Here is a 16,235-nt window from a genome sequence, read left to right as displayed (position 1 = left end):
CTTCTCAAGAATTTATTTTCACTCCTCTGTGTTGGTCAGGAACAAATCTCAAAATGAGAACTGATTTGGCTCGAAGCTCAGCACACAGGTGGTGATCTAAATTTGGGATTTCCGCCAGTAGTAGACTCTTTTTTTTTCTTAAGTGGGACTGTTGTATTCAGGAAATCTGTGAGCAAACAGTTGTGATTTCATTTGCTGTTGCAAGAAACTCAGCGTCACATGACAAACTAAACAATGCTGAGTGTAAGCACCACTTGACCAAAGCTGCTAACTGCTTTTTGAGTTTAGTTTCATCTCTGCAGTTATTTAGATGCCAGACACTTGGAACACTTAGAAGATAATTTATGACATGGCATGAATAATCCAAATCAATCTTTTTTCAAGATCCAAATACATGAACCACCACAGTTATTGTGGATTTTGCAAATTACACACACAAAGTACTCAAACTAGACCTTCTTGCAGTGCTAACCACCACACGATCATGCCACCAGATATAAACAGAGAGATGTGTACACCACGTTTATTTTGTATAAGTGAATGTGAACTAATACACGTTTGGATTTGTTTTTAAATTAAAGTAAGGAATTTATATATGAAAAGTTTCTGAGGGAGTTAGGAGTTAGTTATTTTAAAAAAAAAAAGTTGTTGAGATTTTTCTCTATTTTATCTTCAGATATTCAAGTGACATTCGTCCACTGTTTAGTAGCCAAGCCGGTGATTCTCAAATAGGGAAGGTGGAGCATGGATGATCGGGGGGGGTAATATTTAGTGAAACCCAGTTAAATGTATGTCCTTTTTATAGAGGAAAGTATAAAAAATGCTTGTACTGATGATTATTTGAATGAAATTTGACTCTCTTCCCCCCCCCCCCCCCCACACACACACACACTTTTTTCCCATCTTATTAGTTTATTTAGAAATGCATGGCCTAAGAACAATAAATTTACATGCATTTAAATTCTTAAAATTTAATAATGCAATACTTTATTAAACCTCTTGAATTAAAGCTGAAGTCTTCATTATAATCCACTATGGTGGTATAAAAAGGTCAAATTCATGAGCTATGACTCTTTTCTACCAGTCTTTAGGAAATCATTTTCAAATTAAATACCTACAAGCAAATTATCAGGAAATTAAAAGACATTTTAGAACCTTATTCTTCAATGACACTTTTATTGACCTATAGGAAAACTGGTCTTCTGTGCAAAATGTTTGAGGCATTTTCGCTACGAATGCATCAATCCGATATTTGGATCAGATATTGCTCTGATCCCGAAACAGATATTGTTGCCAGCAAGCCGATCTAGTCAGCTCAGTTCTATGTTAGTTTTTGTTCAGCATACCATGCAGGAGAGCTAACACAGCAAAGAGGAAACTAACTGTAAAGCAACACCACCTCGGAGGCGTTTCAGACCGGCTACGCCAAAAGCTTTTTCATTTCATGTTTACATAACTTTTACTTAACCACAAGCTGTGGTCTAGTTGACACAACTGAAACTCACCTTACTCTGCTAATAATTTATCAGAGAGTTATATATGTTAGAAGGTAGAAGGATGCTGGTTCAACATAACACCTGTCGAGGACCTTTGATTACCCGCACAGTAATTCTGTGATGTAGTTAAATATTGTTTCTGTCATGATCCTGGGTCTGCTGACCCAGCGTTTTGTGTTTAGTTTATGTAGCCTTCAGGTTTCCTAAGTTTATCATTATCATGCCTAGGTGTTACTAGTTATTTTCCCCTCGTGTTTCCACTATGTTAAGTCTCCCCTGCTTTCATGTATTTTATGTCTGTGGCGTATGTTGTCAGTCCAGGTTGTCATGTTTATATCTCACTGTTTCCTGTCTTATTGTGAAGAGGTCTGGTGTGTCTGTGTTCATCGTGTTCAGTTTTACTCTCCCATTGTCACGTCGTTATGTTCATGTGTGTCAGCTGGTTCCCCATGTGTTGCCACTTCCCTCATTATCCTCCTGTGTCCATTTAGTCTGTGTGATCTCAGCCATTCTTTGTCAGGTCGTCTGCTCATCCATGTCTCATCTCCAGGTACCCATGTCAGTTCATTATGGTTAAGGTTTTTCATGTTTTGTTATTAGTTCACCCAGTTTAGGTTATTGTTTAGTTTTCACCGATGCCCTATTATTTTGTACCCTCGTTGCTAACCTCAATAAACGGCTTGTTTTGTTAATCCACACCACGTTTTGGTCTGCGCTTGAGTCCTTCCCTGCAACACATACGGTCTTCCCCCAGCCAGACCGTGACAGTTTCACTTCAGCAGAATAGAAGAGACTCATGCACTACTAATACTGGATGCTTTTGTGGGCTACACAGTGGGACAGTGGGTAGTAGGGGTGAGCGACGTAGCCTCCAAATTATATCGTATATATCAAGAAAATCTAAATAATATTTACCTGCACAAAAAAATATAATATTCAATATTTTATTGTTGCTATATACCTGACCATAACAAGAGCACACACGCAACTTACCACGTTGAAGTCAAGGCTCTTTTCCACCCAGTCAGTAGCAGCATCAAACTCTTCAAACATCTCCATGATGTAGAGGGTATCCAAAGCATCCACTATTGTCGCTCCTTTTATACTTCCTAGAAGGAACACAGAACAAAAGGTTAAAAACAGATTACACACTCACGCAGGCTTTTGTCTGTTACATATAGCACCCGGTATAAAAAACAGAGGAATATCAGACAGCAAGCTGGTAACAAAAGTTCTCAAGCTGAACTTTTGAAATGAGCAAAAACTCCCGTGAAGTTCTTTCAAAATGTTAAAAGCTTGTTAGTCAGCAAACCATTCCTTTTATAGCAGGGATGACAACAGGTGTTGGCGCCACACTCACTAGAAAAGCGGTGAATAAACAGCAGAAGCTAGAAGTTATGTTTGGAGGTTGAATAAATTATTTTTGCTCGACAGATGGTGAGAGGTAGCGATTATCGGCACTGATGAAACGGCAGGAGTATTGCTTATCTCCAGTGATTAGCCTCATAGCAGGAGGGAAGACACACAGAGAGACACAAACCATCATTTCAGCACCGTCATTATCCAAGCTCCCCCACCCAACAATCCCAACACCTCAATAAATCATTATGCATGCAGAGTAGAGCCTTGAGTAAAGCTTTTAGTTCCTGCATACTTGCTATAAACACCAGATAGGAGTTACAGTATCTGACCACTTAAAGGTGAGAAAGAAAAGGCAAAGGATGGGAGAGAAACGGGAAACAAAAACACCAGCGAATCAGCATCAGGAGGCTGACCTAGAGAGAAGGGCAGGGAGTGAAGGTAGAAGGAAAAGCAGCGAGGGCGGAGAACATACTGAAATAATAATAAGGACATACCAAGTCATTAAAGCAAGTTTGAAAAAGATGCGGCTGCAGAGTGGCTCGAGTTAAGATGAAAACCAGAGAGGGCGGCTGGTTTGTTTTTTGTGTGGATCTGTTGGTTTATGTTCCTCTGTGAGTGGTGGGAAGATTCAAAAGCAGCTAAAAGCTTTCCATTAGACACATCGCTGAATCATCAGCCCGAGGCACAGAGACACTGTTGTCCATCACAACTACTGTGCTCACTCCCTAGAAATATCTATTATTTCTTTAGAGTCATCACAGTGAGAAACTATTTTGCACTGTTTCCAGTTGTAAAAAGGTTTATAATTACACATCTCAGATACATATGTGAATAACAGTAAGCACATTCATTACCAGATAATACCAAAGCTCTTTGCCGTTAATACCCACATTTTGGTGTCAACTAAAGAGGTTTTGGAGATTCACTGGGATGTGACCAGAATAATATTTCAAAATGTTTGTCTATATAATACCAAATAATCAATGAGGGGAAAAAAGGACAAAAAGTATTGGGCCTCTCCTCTGAATCTTTGAATTCGAGTGATTTAGGGTTGTCGAGTAATAGTCCACAGACTCAGCGAGTGCAGAGCTCTAAACCTCCTCTGGAATTAACATCAGCACAAAAACTGTGCACTGGGAGCTTCATGGCCTCTGCAGAAACCAGCCATTAAAAGACTTGATTCAATTTTCAATATATGAATGTTAAGGGTAGAATTTACCAGTATTTTTGTTTTGTTTTTTTTCCTATACAGTCTATAACTGTACAAAGTTGGACAATTGATGACATTAGCAAATGTGCATTAGTTACATGAGTCATCTACAGATCCTGAGTTGGAAAATTTAATCAAAATCTGAGACACAACACACGCAACAAAAACGTAGAATAGCTCAATAAAATATAAAGGCGGTATGATGAGACAAGACAGCTCAGTAAAGTAGAAACTACACAGTAAATGAACTTTTTAAAAGAATGAGTTAGAAATCTAAATAGAATAAAGTTTAAAACATGTTTTAAAAAAATGGGAAAAAATGAAATAAAGGTGTTCTATAAATGTTAAATGCACTGGTTTTCACAGAGTGTTTCTCTACTCGAGCGCTCGAAGCACTTTATACATCACGCCTCATTCACACATTCACACCCACTCATACAGGCACTTTTTCTTCGGGTAAGTGCTTTCCATTCAATCACACTATGATGAATGCATCAGAGAGCAACTTGGGGTTCAGTATGTTACCCAAAGATACTCTGGCATACAGACAGGTGCATACAGGGATCAAACCATCAACCATCCAATTAGTAGATGACCTGCTCTGCCTACTGAGCTACAGCCTCCCCTGGGGCCACAATTTGCCAAAGTTTGATGATTTAAATTAACCAATATTAAACTAACTAATCTGAGATGAATAGCCTTTAAATTGACTGAAAGGCGCGTTCAAGAAGTTTAACTATAAAGTGAGGGTACTGGTTTTGTGACCAGTTTGTCCTAAATGGCTGCATCTGCTAGATGTTTGTGGACCGATTCAAATAATGAGATATCAAACACAAAAGCAATACCCCCAGGCTTGAGTATCAATCACAGGATCTCAGGCTGCAGTTACACTGCAGACAGACGAGAGTAGGGTGATCAGATATCCACAAACTAAATGTAGGACACGTTACTACTGCGGAAAACTAGTCTGAGAATTTGTTCACAAGCACAGATCTCTGGTACCCCATACAGGCAAATTACAGTAGGCATTAAGAATGTCTTCTCACACTCATGTATTCCTTTTTTCATCTTAATAACTGAGGTAATCGTCTCTAGATTTCAGTAAGGGTGCACAGATAGGTTGGTACATCTCGTTTTTTAGATTTGCCACCTTTTTATTTTTTTTGAGTGAGAGAGAGAGAAATTCTCATATAATATATGGACTCAAGTCACAATTCTCCGCAGTGGGAAATGGAAAGAAAAGAAAAAAAACTGTATTCACCAAGTTATAAGCTGTTTCGTCAGCTTTAATGTTGCTGTATTTCCTTTTCTCTATCATGTTTTATTGTCGTTGTCTAGTAAAATGCATAGGCTCACAATTTTTTTCCATTTGGGCGTTGCACGAGCAGCAAAAGACGGCGACATGTTAACCTCTGCTTGATCCATGATAACAGTTTTCCCTTCTTCCCTCACATCCATTGCATTAAAGCCAGACTTCCTGCAGTTGGAAACCAGATCTAATAAAAATGTGGGATGATGCTGTGCAGTCCCTTCCTGTTTTTCATCCATCTCACATTTTCTGTTTACTGAAGCCTTCAGAGCAACAAAGAGAGGACGAGACACTTTCCTGCCGTCCATTGTCCTGTCGCTGTGCTTCCTCTCCCCTCACTGATCTTATATCTGCCTCTGTGTGTGTGTGTGTGTGTGTGTGTGTGTGTGAGATGTGAGAGATACAGATGGCAAAACAGTGCCCAGAATACTAATGCCACATACGAAAACACTGAAACGGAAAGTATTTGTGAGGAACGTAATGGTTTCTAGACTTTCTAGTGACTGCCAGTGGTTACCCTGTCCTGGGTGTACTCCACCCCATCACTCCCAAAAAGTCCTTTATTGTATATAAGGTCGATCATGCTCACACTTGAAGTCCCCTCCAAAGATTTCAAGTGTGAGCATGATCAACCTTATATAAAATAACAGACTGCTTTCTGAGTGCAGATAAACCCTGCAAATACCAACATACATAGCTGGCAGGTTGATCAGTAATAAAAAAATAGCAGCTAGCTACGACCTTACGTTCCTGCTCATTGATTGATGCCTCATAAAATGAAGAACACTTGTCTTTTTGTTCTTTCCAGAGAGTGCACAGATGTATTGGGGCCTTAAGATCTGTGATGTTAGTTTGACAGCTTGTGCAGGGTCACAATGCCAAGAATCTGCTAAAATCAGCTCCCCCTTCTCTCCCTTCCCTTTATTAGATCCAGGATTTGTGTCAATGTCCAGATGGGATTTCTCACACACACACACACACACACACACACACACACACACACACACACACACACACACACACACACACACACACACACACACACACACACACACACACACACAGAAAAAAAGCCGTGATGAGATCCGGCGGAGGTCTGTGAGGTTGAGAAAGCAAAGTCTGATGATCTTGGAGGTGATGTGTGCGCTGCTGAGGATTTTGTTTCTGTTAGCGACTGTGCACATAGTAAGGAAGCAGATGGCTCAGCAGAGGGCAGAGTCTTTGATGCCTCTGTAAAACACGAGTGGTAGTGGAGGAGGAGGAGAACCACAGCGATGCTGCTATGAAGATGGAGCAGTATAGGGGGAGGGCAGGCCTTCTGATATTTGCTGTAGGCAGTGGGCTTGTCGCCATGGGGGAATTCTTACATTAGTCAAAATTTCTCTCCACGTATCCACAAATAGTTCTGGGCTCGTTGCTGTTATTGCCCACAGCAACAAGCTAAGTCTGCATGCAAGTTGGCAGATACACAGAAAAATGCTGCATACAAACATGTCAAGTATTTTATTGGTGAAGGCTCTTTTCAGCACCGTCTCTCAGTGTCTTTGTCTCCTTAACTTATATTTTTTATTTACTCTATTGCTTCTGATTTTTGTGGTTATCACGTCTGCCTTCTGGCTTTAGCTTGAAACTGATATCTGCATGTCAAGGTGAAAAGGATAAAGATGGATTTATTTGACGAAAGTTATATGTTGAACTTTTTATCCCCTTTGGGATAAAAGGGACAGGAAGGGGAACAAAGACTAAATGTATGCAGCACAACTCCACACATTATTCTACATGGATTTATTTGCATTTGCAAATGGACTGTCCACGCTTTGTTGAGAGATTCAAGTTAGGCGAGCGGTAATCTCTGGGACTGAAAAATTAAACCAACATTTCCAAAACCTGCGTTTTAAAGGTGTTTAGTCTAGAGTTTTACCACAGGAGTTCATGGGGATTGATTCTGTTTTGGAAAAAGCCATAATGGGATTTAGAATAACTGCAACACTGGCTTTATATTTCCACTTCCAGAAGGTTGCTGCTTGTTTCTAAAGGCCAAAAGCTGCAGTTTTTCTAATGACCACTTGAGGCAGGCTCTAAAAGTAAGTCAACGTCCAAAAATTCTGACGTTAAAATGCCATAAACATAAACGTGTTAACAGCTCGGTACAGATATGATTTTGGTCTCTATGGCTAATTTATCCCTTCGTAGCAGTGTCAGGGGTAAATAATAAAACTGTACTGAAACATAAAATTTGTATTATTAAAGTTGTGCCTCCTTTGAGTGACAGAAGGATGTTGTCCAACCGTTTGCTAGCCGTCACATCCGCTCATTAAAGTCTGGCTGGGATTGACTGGTTGCTCATCAGTGACCACACCTCTGTTGACGGCTGACAGAAAATTATTTACAGAGAATAAAGGAACCAAAGCCATTCTTTTCCCATACATTTCACTACAACTACAAGTCTTTGCAACATGAAAGTTGAGCCTTGCTGGCTATTTAAAACAGTGCAAATTAACAACATTTCTGCAATGGCGAGAAAAGTTAAAGCACCAAAAGTGAGGCTTCAAAGCTGGTAGGTCCTTTTTTCCCCCAATACCTTCACTGTAATTTTCAAACTTCACCAACCAACAGTCCTGAGATTTATCTACCCATGAAGGTTGGCTCCAATAAGTTGTTGTCATGTGAAAATCAGAATTTAAAGTTCCTGTTCACTTTTGCTGATGTTACCAAATGCTACTAGAAGACTGAGATAACCTATAGAGCCCAGCAAGATTGAGAGAGAAATGGACGGAAAAATGAAAAATGAAAGAGCCAGTGTCCTGCAAAGACAAGAATGATTACCCTTCTGTACTAAGACAGAGAATAAGAATAAATGGGAGAGGGATGACAGAAAAATGGGAGTGTGAAGGTCCAAAAGTCATTAACCAACAGTATCCTTCTGTCCCTGTGAATCATCCATCCAGTTGCTCCTCTTCGAACACCCACTTGTCTTTTATTGAGGCATCCATCAATCCGTTCTCCTTCTTCAATGTGTTTAACTTCACGTTTTAAAGAGTTTCACCACCTTGTTTTCTTTTTTCCTTTGTGTCCTCATTCACCTCTTACCCCCCTCCTCCTTAATCTAACAGAAAAAAAGCAAAAAATAGAATGATGGATGAAGTAAAAAAGAAAGCAGCACACTTTGAAGGCATCGTTATCCGTCACCTGTAAAGGCCGCACTAATCCTCCACTCACACAGACCCGCACATGGAGGAGAAATTCAGTGTTAACAGCATAATAATTAACCAAGTTGAAAACTTTGAATGTGCTCTACCACTCAGTAACACCAACTGAATCCTTCCCTTCCTACACTGTCGCACCGTGTGAGCGGATGTGAGTGCTGGACAGGAGAGTGATGCATTGTTTGCTTATTCAGAACAAAATAACCTTCACTTCACGCAATCAGGCAGCAAAGTCAGAGCTGTAATCTGTGATGTGGGTGTGTGCATGAGTGACTGAGCTAGTTAGGGAGATTGACAAATGTGTGGTTGCTCTCTCACTGACGCACACACACACACACACACACACACACACACACACACACACACACACACACACACACAAATCTTGCTTATTCAGTTTGCGGTCAACATGAATCCATTTACATCCATTTCCAAGCATTATAAAAATATTCTAATATCTTCACATATTTATAACCCATTACTTCACATGTTAGTACATTTGCATTTATACTGCATACACATGTTGCACACATGTTGCCATGCAGCTATTCCTATTTCTGTATACAGTATATTCCTAATTTGTATTTTTTCTATATCTGTGTGGGATAACATGAAAGTCCGAATGATAAAAAAAAAACAAGGTGAAAACCTTAAGATGTGCTAATAGTGTAGGAAAGTATAGGCTTTCATTTCTAGCGATGGGTCGTCCACGTGACAATGGCAACAAGTACAGGGAGTGCAGAATTATTAGGCAAGTTGTATTTTTGAGGAATAATTTTATTATTGAACAACAACCATGTTCTCAATGAACCCAAAAAACTCATTAATATCAAAGCTGAATGTTTTTGGAAGTAGTTTTTAGTTTGTTTTTAGTTTTAGCTATTTTAGGGGGATATCTGTGTGTGCAGGTGACTATTACTGTGCATAATTATTAGGCAACTTAACAAAAAACAAATATATACCCATTTCGATTATTTATTTTTTACCAGTGAAACCAATATAACATCTCCACATTCACAAATATACATTTCTGACATTCAAAAGCAAAACAAAAACAAATCAGCGACCAATATAGCCACCTTTCTTTGCAAGGACACTCAAAAGCCTGCCATCCATGGATTCTGTCAGTGTTTTGATCTGTTCACCATCAACATTGCGTGCAGCAGCAACCACATCCTCCCAGACACTGTTCAGAGAGGTGTACTGTTTTCCCTCCTTGTAAATCTCACATTTGATGATGGACCACAGGTTCTCAATGGGGTTCAGATCAGGTGAACAAGGAGGCCATGTCATTAGTTTTTCTTCTTTTATACCCTTTCTTGCCAGCCACGCTGTGGAGTACTTGGACGCGTGTGATGGAGCATTGTCCTGCATGAAAATCATGTTTTTCTTGAAGGATGCAGACTTCTTCCTGTACCACTGCTTGAAGAAGGTGTCTTCCAGAAACTGGCAGTAGGACTGGGAGTTGAGCTTGACTCCATCCTCAACCCGAAAACGCCCCACAAGCTCATCTTTGATGATACCAGCCCAAACCAGTACTCCACCTCCACCTTGCTGCCGTCTGAGTCGGACTGGAGCTCTCTGCCCTTTACCAATCCAGCCACGGGCCCATCCATCTGGCCCATCAAGACTCACTCTCATTTCATCAGTCCATAAAACCTTAGAAAAACCAGTCTTGAGATACTTCTTGGCCCAGTCTTGACGTTTCAGCTTGTGTGTCTTGTTCAGTGGTGGTCGTCTTTCAGCCTTTCTTACCTTGGCCATGTCTCTGAGTATTGCACACCTTGTGCTTTTGGGCACTCCAGTGATGTTGCAGCTCTGAAATATGGCCAAACTGGTGGCAAGTGGCATCTTGGCAGCTGCACGCTTGACTTTTCTCAGTTCATGGGCAGTTATTTTGCGCCTTGGTTTTTCCACACACTTCTTGCGACCCTGTTGGCTATCTTGAATGAAACGCTTGATTGTTCGATGATCACGCTTCAGAAGCTTTGCAATTTTGAGACTGCTGCATCCCTCTGCAAGATATCTCACTATTTTTGACTTTTCTGAGCCTGTCAAGTCCTCCTTTTGACCCATTTTGCCAAAGGAAAGGACGTTGCCTAATAATAATGCACACCTGATATAGGGTGTTGATGTCATTAGACCACACCCCTTCTCATTACAGAGATGCACATCACCTAATATGCTTAATTGGTAGTAGGCTTTCGAGCCTATACAGCTTGGAGTAAGACAACATGCATGAAGAGGATGATGTGGACAAAATACTCATTTGCCTAATAATTCTGCACTCCCTGTATAGATGTGCAAAAAAATCTGTTCATTCAAACAGAAAAGTATGGAAAGATGAACAACTTTGCAACAACTTCAACTTTTGATGAAAACAAAAGAAACATCGCTCTGTTGAGCAGACAACTATGAGGGAGCGTAATCCTAGCTGAGAAAAAAGGGCCAAAATGTCACATTTAGCTTTGCAACATCTGGGCCTGAAAAGTAGAGCAGTAATGCCAGAGTTTGTGGACTAGATAGTATGACTAGAGTAGTAATTTATTAGGCTATGAAAAGCGTTCCATTTTCAAACTCATCACTTGAACTAAAATATTATATTATATTTTAAGTGAAAAAGATAATGCAACATCTACATACATGTTCGGCCTCTTGCTGGAGTATGTGTCATGTGGATTACATCATCAACACACTGAACACAAAGCGTGACCTCAACAGCCAGCTGTGCCCTCCAGCTCTGGGTCACACTGAACTCCTCGATGAAGCTTTCGCGTCTGCCTTTCACACTTATTCAGAGCTCATTGTTGTGCACAATCCAACCCCAGCGTGGAGCAGCAGATTATATCACAGCAGCCCTGTGAAGCAAATGTGCCCTCACAAAATAAAGTCAGCTCTAGAACTACAGGTCACATAAAATTTGACTCAATCTGTGGTGCCTTTTGGCCTGAAGATTTTTACTCCACGGTGTCAACTTTCCCCTTGAATTGCACTGGAAAAACAACGGCTTTGTCCTTCCACCGAGGACCTCAAAATCTGATGCACTGTTAAGGCAAACCTTGTGTGTTTTTTGAGCTTTAAATATCATTCAAATGTAAAAAAAACAAAAAACACAAGTAAATAGGAGGGAAAAAGTCAGGGGCTTTTAAGAAGTGGCAAAAGGTACTGTAAAGGAAATGGTTGCATGTAAAATTGATTGATTAGTCAACTGAGTAGAATGACTCCAAAAAAAGTAATTATTGTATCCCAGTTATCTTGTTTTTATGATTGTTAGGAGCCCAGAATCATAATTGCAATTGCCATCTGATTAATTGATCATCACCACAGGTTTCAGCAAAGAAACTAAACTGTCGTTATACAGTATGCATGCAGACTCACAAGGCTGAATGAAAACAGCAGCAGAGGGGAAGTACAGTTCTCTTGAATAAATCTTTATATGTTATGTAAATTTGTTTTAAAGTCACAATTTGCTGCATTTTTGATCATTTCGAGGAGGACAAAAGCCCAGCTTGAGCCCACACCTCCACAGCACAGCCTGAAATAATTACTTTTCCCTTCAGGTAAAATTAAGTTCACGGTGCATGTGGAGTGTTAATGAACACCCCGGAGCAGTTAGAAAGTAAGTGATTTATGCAATGACGCAATGCCAGCAGCCAGAAATATAACTAACAAAATATAACCCTAACAACCCAGGTCAAATCTGGAACACAAACCTTCGCTGCATGTTACCTCCTTTGCGTTTAGAAATAAATCAACGACTCAAAAACAATTAACTTATATGTTCAAAAGTAAATGAGAACTGCCAGGGAACAGCATGCTGCACAGTTACTGATTATTAAAACGAGATAATCCCGATGAAATAATTGTGCCTCATTATGTTTTGCAATAATTATCTTCATTCCTTTTCTTTAGTTTTACACCTTCATTTAAGTCCCACCACCACCCCACCGAGGCATGTTTAATTCAGCTCATATTATTATTATATTTTTCATTTAGTTAGTTTTTAGTTCACTTCGCTTACTAAAATTCTGAGAAATCCACTTAAATAAAAAAGAAATTGTTTTGGTTTTTTTTTTTTAAGCAAAGTTTGGTGGTTTTCCGGGTGGAGACCGCCCTGTGACTGACTTGGGTCAAGTTGGGAGTTACATACAATCTGTCTCTGATAATACAGCAATTACCTGTGATAGTGTGCTGCTGTGATCGAGCAGCCTTAGGTGCCAATTGCTTCACATGAGAAGCATCGGTTCTATATCATCATCCAAACCAGATTACCTACTTTTTAAAACTTTCATACATATAAACGAGCACCCAGCAGAAACACATCCAGATTTACCAGTAGAGATAAATGAATATCGGAAAAAACACCCTGACTCAGCAGCTTCGCCTCAAAAATAGCAGCCTCGGCCTTCTACAGACTGACAGCAGCCAAAGTGTCACAGACCTGAAGACTGCTTTCATATTATGAAAATTCAGTCTTTAAAAAAAATCCTTTTCTGAATTTTTCTCCTCAGCTCACTGCCTTTTTTCAGCAAAACAATGTTTCCAAGATACAACGTGTCCCATATCCTAATGTTAATGTAATGCAAACTCCAGGGCTGATCCCTAATCCTGCAATTTGATCCTGATCTGAACACCCGCAGCCCTGCTGGTGATCCCATTTAGCCCCAACTAGCATGTCAACGTTGAGTCTACACAGAGTTTTCTGGGTGATCGCAGAGGGGAGGGGAGGAAAAGTGATGGCTAAGCCTTTGGCTAATCATGTTATCGTAGGCAAAAAGCATGTGCGTGTGTGCACGCACACACACACACACACACACACACACACACACACACACACACACACACACACACACACACACACACATCCCAAAGTACATTAACCTCTTGACTTCAGCTGCCAGATACTCGAGCATCAACACATTTTGTCAAGGTTACAGTGAAAGGCATTTCCACCCTTCATTTGTGTGCGTGTGTGTGTGTTGAAAACTGCGATGCTGATACAGAAAGGAGGGATTTAAAGGAAAGCTGTGATAAGATAAGATAAGATAATCTTTATTAGTCCCACACGTGGGAAATTTGTTAACACCAAGCACAGTAAATTTTGTTTGGCCACTTCTTTAATTCAGGCCTGAGAACTTCCAGGTATCAGACAGACTTGAGGAAACGTGTGTGTGTGTGTGTTTGTGTGTGTTCGCTCACGTTGTGTTCGTTGTTCTAGGCCTTGCGGGCGTGCAAAGCCCAGGTGAGACGGCTTGCTGTTGAGCTGCATGAGTGTGTGTCTTTGTGTGTGTGATTAATTAATGTGGAGGCAGGCTCCAGGTTCTATAACAAAGGCTCAGGAGATGAGTTCTTACAACACGGGGCTGCAAGGGGTGTCCATCGGCGTGATGGATACCCCGATTTCAGCTGCAGCGGTGTTCCCTTATCTGCGCCCCACCCACCTCTGTGCAGAGCGTGATCTACATCATTTCAGACAACACCAAATACAACTCTATCCCCCTCCTCCTCCCACACACACACACCAACCCACCCACCCCAAAAACCTGAGGGAAGGCCACAGCAGAATTACTCCATCCATTTCAATTATCGAGATTGAATATCTGATTTAGACACACACACAGTGCTGCGTGGAAGCCGAAGCTGCAGCCCAGGACTCAATGTCAAACTATATAACCAACTAAATGACTTGTCTGGAAAAGGAAAGACACCAAAAACATAAGCCTTCATGACTTGACATTATTTTTAGCCTTGCTAGCAACACAGCAGGGCTGTAAGAGGGTATAGGGTGGGAGGAAAGAGAAACCAGAGGTTCCTGGCTGCAGTGCATACACACAGCATCACATGCGATCATGGATGTTATGTTGGAACATCTGATGTGTGAGTTTGAGTTCTACTGCCCTGCAGCTAATATATAAAAAAAATATATGATATATATAAAGTATGATTAAAGATTAAAGTCTGTCATGCAAACTAATGCAGTGATTCCTGAAGCCATTCCTGATTTGATTGTGAAACCCCAGAAAATAAAACAGTGCTGGCAAGATAACCTTTTAAAAGGTTTGTTAAAAGCTCTGACTTGAAATGCTGCTGTGCGGCATCACTCTGGCACTGTGGGCAGCCAGCTCTGTGGACCTGTGAGGGTTTCTGTCAGGGTATTATGAGCCCAGTGACCCACCAGGCCTAAACACAAGGGATTTTATTTAGTTTTCAATACAAATACTGTTTCTATTATCGATTTTACACATACGAAACAACCTATAAAGCTACAAAAAGTAATGATGAACCAGACAAATGTTCAAGCCTTATGCTGTTTTACTTGATCTATGTCCACTATATGCTAGTGTAGCAAGGTAAGTTCTTTGCCCTTTATTAACCAGTTCTCGCACTGAATAGACTATAATGTTTTAAGTATGAAAAAGTAAAGTACAAAGTCTCTCTCTCATTGCCAACACAGCTCTATTGCCCCATCTGGACCCCACAATCACTGACACAGTGCTACATTAAGTAACTGCAGACTATCAGCACAGTTCAACGCCGCGTCTTTCAGCTCGCCTCACTTAACTGATGTCCCCTGTAAACATTTGGTTTAAACTCCCAGCTCTTGAAAGTCTGGCCTCTTATTACATTTTAATCCCCGAAATATCTCCGAGGTCTATTCTTACACAAGGCTGCTGCATTCAAGGCTGAAAGTCATTTCAGCACTGATATAATCATCCTTATTGTGGTGTAGCCTTCTGCTTAATACAGCATAGGTGGAATTATTTAGTCCATCCTAAAAAATATTTCTTCGCATCCGACCTTGCATCAGACAGTTTGTATATTGCAGGGTGTGATCTGAAAACAGAAGAAGTTCCTCTCCTTTTTATTTATGGTTAGAGATGAAGAGAAATGATCCCACAATGCTGAACTGCAGGTGTATTTCTTTCTTTTTTCACCTTCTCCTCTGTGAACCCCATCAAATTTTAACCACAGAGCATGTCCTTGTTCATCTATAAAATGTGGGAAAATACTAATAAGCATCATGAGATGTACAGAGCAGCCAAACAGATATTTAGATAGTTTAATGTTTAATTAACTGTATTGCTCGGACTCATTTGTGTCATAAACAAAAGGCACATTGAAGTCAAAGGCAAAGTATATTTGTTGTTTTTTTAAAAGCCAGTGGAAAAGCCAGCTGGAAGACATTTAATGGTACAACAGACCGGGGCTAAACAGGCATCTGTGCTGGACTTAAACCAACAACCAAAATCAGTTTTTCTGGCAGAAAGTTTACTGCAGCCAAAGACTTGCTCAATCTCATATAACATTCACAGAAAAGAAACAGGAAATACTGCTCAGCAAATCAGCTGGAGCAGAAAACCAGCAGAGGCACAAAAAATTGCTTTCAAGCTATAATAATCAAACCCAGGTGAGCAAAATGTGCTGGTATATAGAATTGTAGAGACTATAGTAAAACCTTAAAGATCTATTATAAAAGCTTCTTCCTTATTTGCAAGGGGTCGCCACAGCAGATGAATCAGCATTAGAGCTGGGCGATAGAACGATAACGATATGTATCGCGATATAACTTTTACTCGATAGAGAAATTAAGCTATCGCGATAGACCTCGCCGCTCTTGTCCTCAAAAAAAAAAAAAAGGTCAGCCAATCCAA

At 40.4% G+C, this 16,235-nt stretch overlaps 1 protein-coding gene across 1 annotated transcript in view; it reads right to left on the bottom strand.

Moving 5' to 3' along the window:
* The window catches only part of man1a1 (mannosidase, alpha, class 1A, member 1), a 170,053-nt gene that overhangs the window by 102,736 nt on the left and 51,082 nt on the right, over positions 1-16,235 (bottom strand). Inside the window, exon 3 of the mRNA XM_085381419.1 lies at positions 2,490-2,605. Coding sequence (XP_085237545.1) covers positions 2,490-2,605 — 116 coding nt within the window. The remainder of the gene's footprint in view (positions 1-2,489; positions 2,606-16,235) is intronic.

This window comes from Rhamphochromis longiceps, linkage group LG15, assembly GCF_057381845.1.
Source record: "Rhamphochromis longiceps isolate RC_006_pf linkage group LG15, R_longiceps_female_GT1.1, whole genome shotgun sequence".
In the NCBI taxonomy this organism is placed as follows: Eukaryota; Metazoa; Chordata; class Actinopteri; order Cichliformes; family Cichlidae; genus Rhamphochromis; species Rhamphochromis longiceps.
The sequence above is the reverse complement of the archived record's forward strand: the minus strand, read 5'-3'. Positions and strand labels throughout refer to the sequence as shown.